This window comes from Macaca fascicularis, chromosome 2, assembly GCF_037993035.2.
Source record: "Macaca fascicularis isolate 582-1 chromosome 2, T2T-MFA8v1.1".
NCBI lineage: Eukaryota > Metazoa > Chordata > Mammalia > Primates > Cercopithecidae > Macaca > Macaca fascicularis.
This window is the reverse complement of record NC_088376.1, coordinates 197,269,471-197,287,726: the sequence shown is the minus strand read 5'-3', so window position 1 is coordinate 197,287,726 and position 18,256 is coordinate 197,269,471. Positions and strand designations below refer to the sequence as shown.

At 34.2% G+C, this 18,256-nt stretch overlaps 1 protein-coding gene across 5 annotated transcripts in view; it reads right to left on the bottom strand.

Moving 5' to 3' along the window:
- GBE1 (1,4-alpha-glucan branching enzyme 1) overlaps positions 1-18,256 on the bottom strand; it is a 276,669-nt gene that overhangs the window by 91,375 nt on the left and 167,038 nt on the right. For all 5 annotated transcript variants that reach the window (XM_065539304.2, XM_005548413.5, XM_074033667.1 and 2 more), the window contains 3 exons: positions 16,522-16,620; positions 11,653-11,763; positions 8,393-8,564 (listed from right to left, as the gene is read on the bottom strand). In XM_065539304.2, coding sequence (XP_065395376.1) covers positions 8,393-8,564; positions 11,653-11,763; positions 16,522-16,620 — 382 coding nt within the window. The remainder of the gene's footprint in view (positions 1-8,392; positions 8,565-11,652; positions 11,764-16,521; positions 16,621-18,256) is intronic.

Here is an 18,256-nt window from a genome sequence, read left to right as displayed (position 1 = left end):
TGCAGTTGACATATTTTACATAAATCCATGGGATTAAGAATTTGTACCATTTGTTCAAAGTATCCTGATTGCCAACACTGATTCAGAACTTATAATTGATCTACTGGCTCCCAGGATATGATTGTTGTACTAAAATTTCAGATGTTTCCCATAAGTGTGAGCAAGATGTTATGAATCTCCAAGCATGAAAGATATTCCCAAATCTTAAGAGGGAGAAGATGAAGGTTGATGGATTTCACACAAAGTAAAGTTGCATAAAGTCACCACATGTGTTTTCAAAAAGTGCATGATCTTCATGATTTTATGCCTGCCTACTTTTTACTTCCTTTGTATCAGGAAATGAAATTGGAGACTGGTGTAATTGTAACTTAGTACTCAAGAACTAGGAGGCAGAAATATCTGGGTGGAAAGGTAGGCAGTAGTTGGATCATAAACGATGTTACAGGCCTTCATAAAGGGGTGGGCATTGCATTATAAGTTCATTGATCATGTGTATATAGTATGCCTTTAAAAGTCTGAATTGGAACACCACTAGTTCTTAATTCTCTTAATTCAGTTAGAATAAAAGAAGGTATGGGTTTCTAAAGAGCCTAAAAAACCATAAACATAATTATATTTGTAAACGTGTCCCCATAAATGCTGGAAAGTGGAAAAATAACTTCATTTTTATTTTCTACCAAGTGCCCTGTATAAAAGATAATGATAACATGATTGCTTTTAATGGTAGGAATTAGGCTTTTAAAGTCAAGACAGTATACACTCAGGATCTAAAGTCTTTAACAGGAAAAGCAACATATTACTCTGAAACAAACAAAAAAAAATGGAGGGAAAAAGGAGGTAAATTTGAGGTGGAAAGATAGGCAAAGAGACAGAATTCCAGGAGTCTGACTTCCTACATCATTTCCCAGAGCGTTATCTGCACACACAGCTCCTCATATACCTTTTTACTTATTTCCTCCTTTTATTACTTTTCTCTGTCAGACAGGGAAATGAGTTTGATTTGAATGAATTAAGGAATGAATGAGCAAACAAATAAACCAATGGGCTCAGTTGATTCCAGATTTCTTCTGATATGTAAACTTATGTGTTAACATCTGATGTCACGGGGAATATGTTTTATGATGACAAGACAGGTTTTCAGTTATCTGGAGCACTTAGCTACATTACAGAAGTGAAATGTTGCTGGTTTTGTTTATCTAACTGATAATTCAGTATTTTTTTAAATGAGAAATGTGAATCATTTATGTTTCCAGGTATACTTGGAGAGTCATACAAAAAGCATTACATTTCAGAGTGAAGTGTTACTCATTTAAAAAGTCCTCTTCTATAACACTATAATCCCCATGAGGAAGAAGAAAATGACAACTGATGAAAGTAAAGCTTCTGTTCCAAGAATAATTTTTACTTTAGTTCAAAGGTATTCTGAAGAAGTGGAATATTAACATGACAGTACTAAAAGTGATTCAGGTCACTCTACATTTGAATCTGTACCTGTACTTTATGAAACTAAAGAAGGAGTTAAACCAGGGTGGAAAACAAAACAACTTTTTTTTGAAACCAAACTGGCAGTAAGCCATTGCTAAAAAAGACTGCAGTACCCATAAAGAAACCTAAAGGTTATTTTTTTAAAAAGATTCTTAAAGGAATCAGATAAGAGACTTGATTACTTGAGAACTGATACGGTTATGCTTTGTATCCCCACCCAAATCTCATCTTGAATTGTAATTCCCATAATCCCCACATGTCAAGGGAGAGACCAGGTGGAGGTAACAGAATCATGGGGGCAGTTTCCCACACGCTGTTCTTGTGACAGTCAGTTCTCACAAGATCTGATGGTTTTATAAGGGGCTCTTCCACCTTTGCTTGGCACTTCTCCTTCCTGCAGCCTTGTGAAGGTGCCTTGCTTCCCCTTTACCTTCTGCCTTGATTAAGTTTCCTGAGGCCTCCCCAGCTATGCTTAACTGTAACTCAATTAAACCTCTTTCCTTTGTAAATTACCCAGTCTCAGGCAGCTCTTTACAGCAGTATGAAAATAGACTAATAAAAGAATGAAGAAAACATGTGGATTTAGCTGTCCAGTATAACTTTCTCGTTTGTATTGCCCAATGTAGTACAAAGTTACAAAGATCTTTCTGAGAAGCCAGAAAATGTTTCACAGAATACCATTAATGTCTCAATGATAACAAGATTTTTAAGCAGGTTAATTTTTAAATTCCCATTTAAAAAGCCATTAGACATTATTTCATTTTCAAATTTATGATTAATTTTTAAATTCTGTTTAGCTAGCAGATTCTTAAAATTACATTCTAACTTTCCTGTCAATATTTAAATCAGGAAGATATGTTCTTAATTCTTATATTTTAATTTATGCTTTACTTGATATTTCAAAATGTCTGTATATGTTTATATATTTAAAATGAATATAATATTTGGTTTCTTCTCTTTTTTATAATTCTATGTAGTGTTTAATAAGAAAATCCTTTAATGCCCTTATTTTCATATTATATGGAATTAATATTACAGTATCTGGGTTGGTGTTTTTTCCCTAGTGTGATCACTGGGTATAGTAGTCAATTTGCCTGCCTAAACCAGCATGTCCATAGCAACATGCCTGAGGTCATGTATTAAGGCCATATGACTAATCCCTCTGCCTCAGCTGACTGAATTAGGAAAGGACAGCATTTCCATGATGACCAAATAAGCTCCAGAAAGCTAATCAAAATATATTCACTGAGGTCATCCTATGCATAAAGTTGACATGTTTTATTTTATATTTATTTTTGAATATGAAACATACTCTGCCAATGATTATTTAAAAAAAAAACAACATAATGCCACATAACCACTGATAATAGTTCTAACTGAAGAGTTAACAATATTTTAAAGTGATTTAAAGTGATTGAAACGCATCTTTTCATTAAACTTACCAATCAGAATGGCATGTAAATTCTTTTCTTTAGGCCCAGTTTTTTTCATTGATTTGAAGTTTAATAATCTTAACTGGCTGTAATCTCAAATTATCAGTCAATTGCTTCAAGTCTGCTCTTACTTAGACTTTTACTGATCTCATACATAACTTTCTTGTGGCTTCCTATTCCAAGTTGGTTTGGCTAAAGCATCTCATGTATTTCACCAACAATCTCCAAAACAAGTTTCCTACATATTTACACAGCATTTTCTGCTTACCTGTATCACTGACCTAGTGCATGCATTAGTATAAAGATATCTGTCTGTTACTTGCCTGTATTGCCTTTTGGGTTTTAAGGCCTTGAGGGCACGAACTATTTTTCATCTCTGAATATAAACCACTTAGTAATACCTGATATATCGTAGATACATATAAGTGTCTTAAGCATAAATAAATTTTATAAACTGTGTTAAAATACATTTTATAATGCATTATGAATATATTAAATTTATAGTTTAAATTGATATATACCTCAAATACACTAAATTTTCAAATTGAATTTGCCCTAAGTCAATTTGCCTTCTCTCTCTCTTTCCCTCTCTCTCTCTCTCTCTGTGTGTGTGTGTGTGTGTGTAGAAATTCTGTGCACAGGTACCATAAAAACAGTAAATTTCATCTGATGCTCTATCTGATGCATATATACACACAAAGGAAACAGTCAATTCATGATAAATGTTAACTGATCAACATGATATTGGCTTATCCCAAAAATAAAAACAAATTGAGGCAACCCTCAGACTTCCTCATACATGAAAGCTAAGGCTGTTTCAGCAGCATCATTCAGTAGAAAGTCATTTCACCCTCAAAACAATCTTATGAAGCAGGCACCCACTTTGTCACTGAGCCGATGAAGGCATAGTTGACGCATCTTACCCAGATCACACAGCTAAAAAGGGAAAAGCATAGATGCCAACCCAGTAGTATTCTTAATCACTATGCTCTACCCTTTTTCTAAAAAGTATTCATAAACCATGTATTTGTGGCTAACTAATCCAGATACTGATCTAAGAGTAATTTTTATTCCAATTTTCTCAAATTGGAAATCAGAAGAAAAAGGCAACTGACCAGCTGCCGAAATTTTCCGGTTGTGCAAACTGAGGCATGTCCCTATATGTCTCTGAGTCGAAGTTTTAGCAAAATGGACTTAGAAAGTCTACGTAGCATACCTTATTACTCTTTTAATTTTTGGCCCCAGGTTTCTTTTGAACAAATATCTGGTATAAAAAATAAAAAAGAAATAGAATGCTCAGTTAGATAATAGATATGAAGTGTTCTAGAAAGTATAGTATGCGGCCAGGTGCGGTGGCTCACGCCCATAATCCCAGCACTTTGGGGAGCCAAGGAGGGCGGATCACGAGGTCAGGAGATCGAGACCATCCTGGCTAACACGGTGAAACCCCGTCTCTATTACAAATAGAAAAAATGAGCCGGGCGAGGTGGCGGCACCTGTGGTCCCAGCTCCTCGGGAGGCTGAGGCAGGAGAATGGCAGGAACCCGGGGGGTGGAGCTTGCAGGGAGCCAAGATGGCGCCGCTCACTCCAGCCTGGGCCACAGAGCGAAATTCCGCCTCAAAAAATAAATAAATAAATAAAGTATAGAATGCTATGTCAATGTTACTTACTTTTATTAGTATTTATTATCTTTCTATGATTAGTGATATAAAAATACAAAAATAATTTAGTCTGATGATCCCCCTTCTATCTTCAATTATTTCATATAAGTATATATGATAGAAGAATAAAAAATACAAATCTATTTCTTCCTAAAACCCTTCAAAATAACCTAGCAAATCAAAAATGCATAGTAAATATTTCACAGCTATAACCAGAGTAAAAGCATTTTTTTTGAAATTCAAAATTCGAATACACAAGACAAAAACAAAACAAAACAAATCAGCCAAACTGGTATTCTGAAAAAATCTACATTAATCTTAATGATTTTTGACAAACAGAACATATATCTGAATGCCTGACAAATAAATTTACGTAAACATGTTTTTATAAAAACATATGGTATAAAAATGTATAGTTGTTTTATTTCTTTTGACTCACTGTTTCCCTTCTGGAGGGAAATAAAAAATAAAATTCCAGAAAATTAGCAAGTTTAGAAATGCCTAAAAAAGGAGTAAACAATCAAGTTGCTTCTTAGTTTTGGAAAATTTTCTTAAACTGCTCTTTTTAAATATTAATTTCTATATGCCATTCAAAAACATTACCTTGCTTATAACTAAAACTGGTTATTGCAGTTAATGAACTAATGCTAAAACAGTATTACAAGGCAATACTCCATATACACACACATACACATGCACACACATACACACATATATACTATATATGTATACATACACACACACACACATACACATGCAGAGTCATTTGATGGAGGATAACGTTTCAGTCAACAGTGGATCACATATATCTCGTGTGCGTGTGTGTGTATCTTAAGAAAACTGTGAGAGCCTTGTGATGTGCTAGATACTGTACTAATTCCCAGATATATAAAATTGTAAACAAAACACAAATAACAACTGTTTTCACTGGGTATTAAATTTACTTAAAAAGTCATGTATTTAATAGTTTTCCAAGTACAATTTCTTAAATACCATGAAAGGTAAGGAGATACCGTATAAACACGTATTGTACGGAAAATGAAACTAGTTTGAGGCTTTACGGAAGACGCCCTCAGGAAATGACACTTGAAAATAAAGGATTTGGTCAGGTATGGCAGGGAGTGTTGAGTGGGATGATTCCAGGTAGGCGATCAGCAAAACGTATAGAGTGCAGAGTGGAAGAAGGTTTGTCTACTCAATGAATGGAAAGGCAGCTACACAGCTGCAGCCGAGTGATGAAGGGGGAGACCCATGAGGGAGCTTTCTGAGGCTCACAGGTCAAGTGGAGAGCATACGGGTCACACAGAAGGCTTTTTAAGCAGACCATGATCAGAAAAGGAAAAATATATTTAAAATCGTGACAGCTCATGAGGACATATTGAATTTCATAAAACACCACCAGTAATTAGAAATTATTTATCCATTAGAAGATTATCGAATTCAAAGTTAGTAGAGAAACACTGTATTTAGGTAAGATACTAAGAAAAAAGATTTAAGTTGCTATAATGGAATTGAACATATTAGAAGGTATTTGTTTCAATGACAAAAGATTAAAAGATTATACGAAAGTATAATCTCAAAATCATATTTGATATAATAAATATGGTTAATTTATAAACATAGAAAGACAGATGGTAGAAATAGCTATATTTGTTATATTTTGTTACTATTGAAAGTTCCATGAGAAGAGTGTCTAAGACTGAATAGACGCTCAGCCTGCCCTCAGTTGAAAAGATACAGTTTAAAGTGATATTAATATAAATATTTCTGAAATTTTATAAAGTTTCTGTAGATTTGTCAATGTCCTAGCTCTCCAGAACACACTTTATCCTAGGTAAGACACTACCCAAAAATCAAGAAAATAGGTCACATTATAAAATATCATTAGGCCTTTCTTCATTGACAAGTTACCAATTTTACATTGGCCATGACTATTAAATCTCTGTCATGTGCAGATAGCTTGGTTTTACTCTGATGCTTGCTTGGAGGCTCTGCTGTGCACCACAGGTCAGATCTGATATCTTCAACAAAGGACAGCATCAGGAAAAGGAATCTATTAGGTACTTCCTGATAAATTCTAGACTCTGGTAGAGGCATCTGAGTTGACGTCACTTACATAGCTTCCAGACTAGAGCGACAGACTGAGTCAGGATTTCTATATTTTCATATGTAGTGGGCTACAAGGATTAATGCCTGTGTGAACTAGGTGTCCATTTTATTTTGGTTCTTTGAAAAATTGTTTTAGTTTACAGATATATAAGGATTTCCTTCTGTAGGTTACAGTAATTTTGTACTTTTGTAAATGAAATAAAGCATTTAAAATATCTCACTAGGTCCTCAGTTTCCTTACTTTACATGGTGACATGGTTATTTGCATAGGTTCATAGAGTCTACTTATTCATCAGGATATAGTTAAACAAATGAGTTGCATAACTAAGGCCTTATGAAGGTGCCCACATTGGAGAATGATGCATACTGAGTCAGGTAGAACCACTGCTTTTAAGGAACCAAGGCTGACTTTATTTATGGAACCAATCACTGCAAAGTTCATCCAGGAAACTTGACCTGATACCTGGCTGATGCGATGCAGTCTCACAAGTCAGGAAGGTCATTTCCTGGAAGGCTACGGATGTTAACAAATTTCGGTGACCCTGAGAATAGAGGATACACCCAAAGGTACAGGTAGTACAGGTGAAATCTGTGTCTGCTTTTTTGGGGTTGGCTTCCTAACCTCCAGTTAGTAAACAATAAAGGCTTTTAAAAGTTCAATCTGAGATTTCTTACAAAAATTGCCAAGTAGAAGTGAATAACTCAAAGATCCAGGGCTTTTTAAAAATTAGAGATAGGGTCTTGCTTTGTCACCTTAGCTGGAGTGCAGGGGCATGATTATAGTTTACTACTACCTCAAAGTCCTGGACTCAAACAATCACTCTGCCTCAGCCTCCTGATTAGCTCGGGAACAGGCACGTATCACCACACCCAGCTCATTTTCTTTTTTTCTCCTTTGGTAGAGATGGGGCTCTTCCATATTGCCCACGTTGGTCTCTAACTCTTTGCCTCAAGCCATCCTCCTCCCTCAGCCTCCCAAAGGACTCAGATTAAAGGTGTGAGGCACCACCCACCCTGAGTCTTCTACTGTAGAAAAATAAATCAGCCTTTCGTATGTATTCCCCAGTCTTTGTGTCTTTCTCTAGTCTAAAAGCTGTAAAAATTTCCTAAAACTCGAATGTTTCAATGTCTGCTGTTCACCAAACAGAACAATTTTTATATTTTATTTCAAGAGCTTTCAGACAAAAATGACCTTTCAGTATTCGTATTTTTCTATTTAAAAAAATAAATTTCTTTTTGTCCATCACAATATCTCTGAACCTAAGTTTACACATTTATAACACAAGTATACTGGTATAAAATTATCTCAAAGATTACCAATAATACTAGCTTACTATACTATAATATAATAATTATATATTTCTTAGATTTAATGTGCAAATATTATACTAATAACATTAACTCAGAATGATTAAATTCAGAATAATAATTCTGGATGTTAAAAATAGGTAAGCCCACTTGACAGCAATATTCAATTAAATATCAGCTTTTAGACTATACTTTTGTATCATATATTAATATAACAATAACCTTATCATGATTTAATTTTATTTTTGCAATTTACACATGATAGTATATGAAATAAATAGTTGTAATTTTATATTCTAAATCTGAAAAGCCAAATCAAAATATTCTACATGATTTATCTCATTATAAGTTAATATTTTAAACACAAATTGGATATGTGTTTAACTCACACTTACCCATGAAATTGAGATAGCCTTCCCCACCAAGCCCATGAGTAATGAGTCGAATCATTTTATGAAGCTGTATTCCACGATCAATAACTGGAGTAAAAGGACTCAGGACACTCATATTTGTATACATTTCAGCATCCATCAACCAAAATGCCACCGTCTTATCCCCAACCAATGCCTATAGAAATAAAAGTAATGGCAATAAATGAAAAAAAAAAAAAAAAAGCGCTAAGTAGTTGTGACTTACAATAGAACAACACATGGTTACAAATGATAGGAAACATTGTAGAAGAAGTGTGTAGGTTAATATTAATTTCAGGTATTTTCCACTGGTGATTTTCTAGGCTCAAGGTAAGCTGGTAAAATATGTTAGAAATCAACACATTTGTTTTCAGGACTGATTTTTATTTTTAAAATAGGTTGGTGAAATATTCATGATAAGGTACCTGAATATCTGTTATATCTGAGCTGACACCTCACATTTTCTGAAACATTTATTATAATGTTGAGAATATTAAATAGATTTTTTAAACAATTTGTATATGATGATTTTATTTGCTTTGAAAGAAGTTTCTGAAAATCATTGATATATATAATGTATACATATTATTTTGCTCATATATATGAGTAATGTAATATTACATGTGTGTAACTATATCATAATAGTCCCTTCCTGCCCTCAGCAGAGAAAATAAGTTGAGAACTTTTATTTAAGCATAAATTTGCTTTCTCATTTTATTTGCCATTTAATCTAAATTTAGTTTGTTTTACCTGAAAACAGAATAATTATTAACTGGGGCAGGTAACTCAGAAATGCCCTGAGTAACAGAAGAGAGACCTCCTAAAAATCTGAATTACTTACAGTTAAAAACATCTAATGCAGTGTTCATGATGGACAAAACAATAAACAACAGAGAGTAAAATGTGTAATAGAAATTAACCCATAATCTCAGTACCCTATTACAATTCTTTTCATTTTCTAGAAAACATTTTTGTTTACAATCTTTTCTATCTTTAACCTACTTTAATTAAAATTACTTTTCTTTAAAAATTGTTGTAAGATTTGTATCACTACTTCTTAAACACTTCACCTTCCTACTTGTTTTGAATTTTTTAATTATGTTTTTAGCTGTAACTATTTATTTCTATAATCTGATTCTATTATAAAATTATTTTAATAACTTTTGATCAGATTCATAGATAAAGCTTATTTTCATATCAAGTTGCCCTCTTATAAAATCCTGTTGAGATACTGGTGAAATTAAGTTAAGTTAAAATCCTGTTGAGATACTGGTGAAATTAAGTTTACAAATTTAATTGTTAAGGATTTATCTAAAAAGTTTAAAATAACATCCACAAACATTTTTACTATAAATTATATGTTTATTTATTCATTTTTATGTATTCATATATATTTATATTTTTTATCTGGCTTAAGAATCAAAGTACATTTGCTTTTAGAAAGAACTAGGCAACTTGCATTATTTCTGCTATCCTGAGAATTCCTGAAAATATGAGACAGGATTACCTGAATTTTTAAAGTATGAAATAATTCTTGGTAAATTTGTTTCTTTACAGATTAGGTAGAAAGTTATGTAAGAAATCTGTTTCATCTTCCATTTGTTCATGCCACTCACTTGTTTACCTTCATTCATACAAAATAAACATATGCTGGGATTTCACTCTGTGCTGCAACTTCGAGGAGTCTGCAATACAAAGCTATAATCTATGCATATATCGTAGTTTTCCAATTGTTGTGTATTTGGTGAGTTTTCCCGCCCCACCCCCACCACTCACCTATTAAACTAGTATTATTCTTTTCTAGACTGGGTTCTTCTTTTTTAGATAAGTATTTACCTTATCTGCTCTATGGACAAGGATACTATAAATTTAAGTTGATAAGAAAGCAAAGCCCCAGTTTGGAAGATGCAATATTTAACATGTGTTTACTTCAGAGGTCATCAAGTTTCTCTAAAGGTGGGCCACTTTCTCTGTCTCAACTACTCAAATGCATCATTTTGACACAAAGGAGAACATGTAAACAAATGAGCATGGCTGTGTTCCAAGTAACCTTATTTACAAAAACAGGCAGCAGGTAGGACTTGGCCCACGGGCCTTGGTTAGCCAACCCCTGCTCTACTTACACTTTCTTAACAATTACAGGAGACACCTAAAAAAATAATGTTTGCATTAAATGGCCAAAATGATAGAGAAACTTAGTTTCAAGTTTTTAATAAAGATACTTTAAGTAACTTCATTTTATTGTCTACATTTTAATCTACAAAAAGTAAATTTTATGTTGATGTGTATGAGGATGAATATGACTGAATAAGTGGCCTTTCTTCTCCATTTAAAAAATATGTATTAAGTGATTACAAGCATCTTTCACAGTGCTAAAGGCTGGAAATAGAAAGACAATGAAAAAAAAATTCTGTTCCTAAAACATCACGGTAACTTGGAGGATGGGCAACTAATTTTTCCCTATGTGACCCAAGGAAGGCTTCATATAGAATGTGATGTCAGAGCCAGGCAATTAGGTCTGAGTAGGAACTTCCCAGATGCAGATGTGAGGGGGAAAAGCACAAGATTGGAAAAAGCTGACCTATTTGGAATGGGTGGGGATTTCAAAGTACTGAAGAACAGGAGGCTTGGAGAGTTGGACAGAGAATGATGCTGGAAACTTCGGCTTGGGCCAAAATAGGAATGGCTTTGAATTATAGGCTTTGACCAATATATCTGGGTTGACAAGATGAACTTTCCTCTTTGGAAAATATCTTAGGCTGTATTTGAGAAGACAGACTAAGGCTGGAAGGAACAGGGGTCAGGGAGGTCAATTAGCAGCAGACTTCAGTGATTGAGGGGAGAAAATGAAGAATGCACGTCAAAAGCATAAAATAATACCTCTAGATGGCAGCCTAAGATGGAAACTAAAATAACCCTGGTCCAGCACCAATACTCTTCATCATGACAAGGGAAAACATATAATACTTGCAACTACAATGTATAATCTATTAATTATAGTTTGGCAGGACAAACATACCACTGCATTTTGAAACTGGGGTTTCTCCATCTACAAATTTAACATTTTTTCCAATATACCTAGTTGTCCTGTAAAGATACATATTGATATACACACACACATACATTATAGTAACTACAGAGATTTATATTTTGGTATGTTTCTATTTAAATGTTATTAAGGAGAGGGAAGGAGGAAGAGAGAGAGAGAGAAAGAAAGAAATGAATTTATGCACATATTCATTTACCTGATCATGGCTCTCCGCATAAGCAATGCACTTTTCAAGGTAGCGCCTGTTTGTGAGAGTGTATACTATGTCGCCCATATTCCAGTCTTCATCTTTAAACTCTTTAAGTAGCTAGACAAAAGAGAGAAAAATAAGCTTCTGAGTAAACCATTACTTTTCTTATTTTAAATCCCAATCCGAAGCGATGCATTATATCAGTGTATTTGATATACACATATTAGCCCACCCATATAGCAAAGTTATCACTGTTTAAACTTTTACTGAAATCAGCTTTTATACAGAATGTCCAAATGACAGTGGTGTAGAGTGTGTGTGTGTGTGTGCGCGCGCGTGCACTTTTGTCCAGACAGTTTAAACATTATACTTTAGGATCTTTGCAACTTTTTTTCTGTAATAACTGCTACCTCTTGATTAATGTCCACAGTAATGTGTTATTGCACAGCACGACTTTCTATAACTTGCACATGGTAGAGATACACTTGTTACATTTTTTTTGTTTATACGAAAAATATTAGTAAAAAGAGGGTTTCACTTCATTTTTACAAAATGATAAAACAAGAACTGTTTCAAAATTTAAAGCTAATTATCATGAAATAACTACCCTCTTAACAGACCACACATTTTGTGTCTGCATTTCAATTTCTATTCAGTCTTCAGTCTGGCTCTGTCCCTCTAACACTATACTTTTATGCAACTGAACTTGCTGAGGTTAAGCTTGTGGTCTAAGCTTAAGTTAGTAATTGCTCTCTCTGAAGTAGGTACTTGCTATACATATTGACACTGTCCTATCTCCTGCCCATGAACTTCTCTATGAAACTATGGTTTTATACTGTTTTGTTTTTTCTGCCACTTCTGACACACTGTAAATTCTCTTCCTCTGTTTGTCCTATAAAGGCTAATGTTCCTCAGCATTATGTCCTACATTTACTCTCCTTCTTTAATGCAACACACTCATACAATTATGAGAACATAAGCAGTTCTCATAATTGCAGTGCAAATCTTTGGGCACCAGAGGGCAGAACGTGGAAGGCAGAAGAGCAACCATCCATAAATGTTTGCAGCCTAATCCACAAGAATCTGTCTAAAAAGTAGGCATGAGGGTCAAAATAAGAGAGAGATTTGAGGATGGTATACTGCTGCTTTGAAGAGAGAGGAAGGTGCCATGAGCCAAGGAACATAGGCAGCTTTTAGAAGTGAGACAAGGCAAGGAAATGGCTTCTCCCTTAGAGCCTCCAGAAGAAATGCAGCCCCACTTACGCTTTGATTTTAGCCCAGTAAAAGCCATTTCATTTTTGTAACACATAGAACCGTTGTGAATTTGTGCTGTTTAAGCCACTAAGTTTGCGGTAAATTGGATATAGGAACAACAAGAAACGAATGTATAGACCTACACAAATGTGCCAGACTTATTTTTGACAAAAAGGCAAAAGCAATTCAATGGAAGGAGGGCAGATGTTTCAACAAATGATGCTGAAAGAGTTGGATACCCATGGGTAAAAAGAGAAAGATAAAGAACCTTGAGCTACGCCGTATATATTGCACAGAACTTAACTCAAAATGGATCATGGACTTAAACACAAAAAATAAAAACTATAAAACATTTAGTAAAAACCATAAGAGAGTCAAAGTTCTTAAACTTGATACCAAAAGAGAGACCTACACAAGGGAAAAAATGATAAACTGCCTTCATCAAAATGTTTGAACAATTGCTCTGGGAAAGCCAATATGAAAAGGATGAAAGAACAAGCTTCCGACTAGGAGAAAAAATTTGTCAACCATACATCTGACAAAGGAGTTGAGTCTAAACTATATAAATAACTCTCAAAACTCAACGGTAAAGAAACAATGAAGTCAGGAAATGGTTAAAGGACATGAACAGAGACCTCACCAAAGAGGACATGCAGGAGGCAAATAAGCACATGCTTGGTATCCAGCATTATAAATCATTCAAAAAATAATAAAACCACAATGAGATATCGCTCTACGCTGATTATAATAGCTAAAATAAAACACAGTGACAACACCAAATGCTGGTGAGGCTGTGTAGAGGCAGGTCTCTCAAACATCACCAGTCGGAATGTAAAATGTCACAGCTACTTTGGAAAACAGTTTAGCAGTTTCTTAAAAAATTAAACAGGGAATAACTATACGGTTCAGTAATTGTAGTGTTTGAGCATTTATCTCATACTTATGAAAACTTACGTTGATAAAAAATGAGTACATACATGCATACACTAACTTTATTCATAATAGCCATAAGCTGGAAACAACCTGGAGGTTTTTCAATGGGTGAATGGTTAAACCGTGGTATACCCCTGCCTTGGAATGCTATTCAGGGCTGTTGAACATGCTGCTGATACATGCGACAAGAATGCTGGATGTAACAACATTGGAGGTTTTCTTGGATAATCTCGAGAAAATTTTGCTAACTGAAAATGCCAATCCAGAAAGGTCACAAACTGCACGATTCCGTTTATATATTTTTGAAATGATGAAATTATAGGAATGGAGATCACATTAGTGGTTGCCAGGGGTTAAGGCGTTATTAGAGGCAGGCAAGATGAAAATAAGTAGGTGTTACTCTAAAGGCAACATGAGAGAATCTTGTGGCAAAGAATGTGTTTTTCACCTTGAGTATATCAATGTGAGTATCTTGGTTAAAATATCATTCTATGGCTTTGCAAGAAGTTACGACTGGGGAAAATTGATGAATGAGCATACCAGATCTCACTGTATTATTTCTTACAACCACATGTGAATCTACAATTATCCTAATATCTCAAAAAAGTTTAATTAAGAAGCTATATTTATCTTAGGTGCTCAGTAAATATTTGGTGGAATTAACAATCAATGAATGAGTTCACTAGACACATACATCACCTTAACACAAACACCTCAAAAATGATCAAATAAAATGAAAGGAAATACAAGAAATTTGGCATAATTTAGATAGTCAAATATTTGTTCAGTAATTGATTAAACTAAGAATGATATTTGAAACTAATGATTTTGAAATAATACAACTAGGAAATGATACATAATTTGCTTTTGAACTACAAAAACATGAATAAAATCTAGCATTCTAATCTAACTCATACTGCATGGGTAGACAACATCGCAGGCCATATACATTCTGAGTACAGTTGTCATCTGATTTAATAACTCTTAAGTGTTTTATTGACATGTAAGGAAAATGGGAGCCACTTATTGAATTGTTTTTAAATGCACCACTTATAGAAGTAGAGGAAAATCACTGTGTCTAAGGGTTTTGTTGTAATACTATTTTAACTTTAGTTTTATTAACTAAGGGGGGACCCAATTTGGTGATACAATAAGAATTTTAAATAATTACATAAAATAGAAGATGATAACTGCTTTTACAGAACTTACAATCTAAAACAGGATGGTCATATCCTAAATTTAGGATAAAATATTTTTCTATTTGATAACTATGATTCTTAGAGTTTATCATGTATGATTAGTACGTATGATACATTGCCTAATACATTACCTTCAGCATACAATGTAATAAAATGTTTATTAGGTTAAATTTCAATTTTTTAAGCCACCATGAATACTGAGAGAGAAAATATCTCACTTTGTGCTATTACTGACTGAAAAATAATTCTAGGTTGATGTACACCTTAAAAGATCATTGAATGTGAACAAAGAATGATTAAGGCTTTTAGCAGGAGGTTAAAAAGTAAGATTTGTCACTTGTGAGGAAAAAAAATCTACATGAAAAAAACTAGAAATAGTAAGAGATGGGGCCGACAAGGAACCTTATACCAAGGTGAGAAACTGGAAGACCACAGCATTTTTTTTTAAAGTAACAAATACAAGGCTACCTTCCCATGTATGAAAGAAGAATACTCCTTTGTTTGTTTGTATGTTTTCTAAGTAAAAATCTTTATAAAATATTTGCTTTTGGATCTGATAATGTTTAAGGAATCATTATAAATGTAGGAGCAGAAGTTACGTTGGTCAAAGTTTAATGTCAGAGCTATGCATTGCACAAATTGCCTGGGGAGACAGGAAAGACAGCTAAGAAATGATTATAGTAACCACTTCCTTAAGAGTAGGCTCTATGGTTTTTCTACACAAAACTAAGCCCTTCTACAACTGTGGTCTCATGGCACCAGTTCATGTCTGAAGTAAAGGGCTCATCAGAAAGCTATGATTATTTATACACAATCTGACTCCTTATACATATTCAGCCCATGAATGTCGACATGGCTGCTAAGAAATGTTCTGTATCAAACCTAAGTCTACATAATGACTTTAGTCCTTTAGGCAAACATTAAATGAAAAAAAAACCCAAACTACTTGAACTGTCATTAAATTTAATAAAAGTTTATTGATAAATGATGTGCAAAGTACCATGTATTCATTCCTAGTGTCTGACACATGGTAAGGACTTTTTAATGCTGAATAAAGGAATGGATGAACCCAATCCAAATCTGTCGAGGAAAAACCATACTATTAAGCAAGTACTGGGAATTAAGGAGTAGCTTTTACATTAATGCATGATCTGTAGGCATAAATGAATGCTTTAATGAAGTCTAATGTGTATTAAATATAGAGCACTGAAGTTTCATATAATTGCATTGATAATGCAAAATTCCATTTATGCAGCTAACATTATATTAATCATATTTTCCCTTTGCCTGAATAAGTATGAATACTTTAAATCAGAACTTTTAACATTTTGAGAAGCACCTTATTAAATAGCATAAGAATCGACAGACTAATGAAAGAATTTAATACTTCAATTATAATATCTGTAACTAATGATCACAACTAAGAAATAAAGATAAATGAAGCAACATAGTATTCGCAGAAACAAAAAATATTTACATAGACTCTTACCTGAATCCACTTATCAGGAATTGCCATGGCTAGTCGATAGTCGAAACCACCCCCTCCCTGGGAAATTGGAGAGCACAGAGCCGGCATTCCTGATACATCCTAAAACAAAGAATGTCAGTTCATAATGATCAAACTTCTAGTAAATATTCTGACAGTAAAGCCCAGGTCAATAAATGAAAACAATAATAGGGGCATATATTTTGGGGCTGCTTTGGTAACGTAAAAGTCGATAAAACTGTGATAGCATATCTCATTTCCCAGAAAGATTTTTGCTTAATGTTTTCACTCCAGGCAAACTTTGATCTCATGAAGCTATTTGTTTCTTTTCTTTAGTATCACCTAGAGAACACAAAAGAGTAAAACTATTATTGCTAAAACATAGTTTCTTATTTTTGAACTACTGTAGAACATTTATTAGTTTTGTTGCTTTCACCAAGCACAACAATACATGTGGCATAAATCTGTTATAGTTGTTCTTTCTGTACATAGCCCTGATAGGGAGTGTATTTTTGTGAACACTAGCTTTTGATGAAATGGAATGTAGAGTTAGTACATTAACAGTGAAACAGTGCAGCAGCTTTTACTAAAGTAGGTTGCACTTAGAAAGGGTCTTTGAGATTAGGTAGGGATTATCTTCATTTAGCAGATATAGAAACGGAGGCTTACTGAGGTGAAGGGATCTCTCAAGATAGAGAATCCTTTTTTTTTTTTTTTTCTTGTTGCCAGGCTGGTATACAGTGGCATCATATGAGCTCACTGCAACCTCTGCCTCCCAGGTTCAAGCGATTCTCCTGCCTCAGCCTCCCGAATGGCTGGGATTACAGGCGCACCGCCACTCCCAGCTAATATTTTTTATATTTTTGGTAGAGATGAGGTTTCATCACGTTGGCCAGGGTGGTCTTGAACTCCTGACCTCAAATGATCCACCCATCTCGGCCTCCCAAAGTGCTGGGACAACAGGCATGAGCCACCACGCCCAGTCGAGATAGAGGATTCTTAATGTAGAGCCAGATTCAGATATCAGGCTTTTTGACAGAGGGTCCTTTCTACTCTAGACAATTAGAAATCCAATAATTAATCAAATAAAATTAACCTAAAAATGGGTTTCAAAGATTGGTACAGGGACCCAGATGTAACAAAAGATAGTATTAAGACAACATTAGGAAAATATGCGCTAAGTATTATCAATTCTAATTCCACAATATCTTTCAAATAAGTTACTTTCCTTTGGTCCATTACCACAGCCACAATCTTATGTAATCTTCATTACTGCTTGCCTAGACCATATTCAAATGCATTCCCCATCTCTACCTTCTCTTTATACTAACTGTTGCCAAATTCATATCTTATGAGACAGTCTGCCCTTCAATAGATTTCAATATCCAACAATTGAAAGTTCAAATTCCTTAGCTTCAGATTCAATTCAACAATTACACATTAAGCATTTACTATATGATTTACTATCCAATTAGCTACTCCCCTACTCCCTGTTACAGTGTAAGATCCACGAGGCCAAGAGTTTATAGTTGTTGTTCACTGATACACCCCAAGAATCTAGAATAGTTTAATAATACTTGGCACAAGCAGGTTATTCAGTAAGTATCTGTCGAGTGACTGAATGAGGTGCTCTGAAGGATTAAAAGATAAGACATAATATCTGACTTTCATAGATTAATAAAGTAGGACCTACATACACATAAACATACTTATAATTATGAAATGACAACGTGATGTC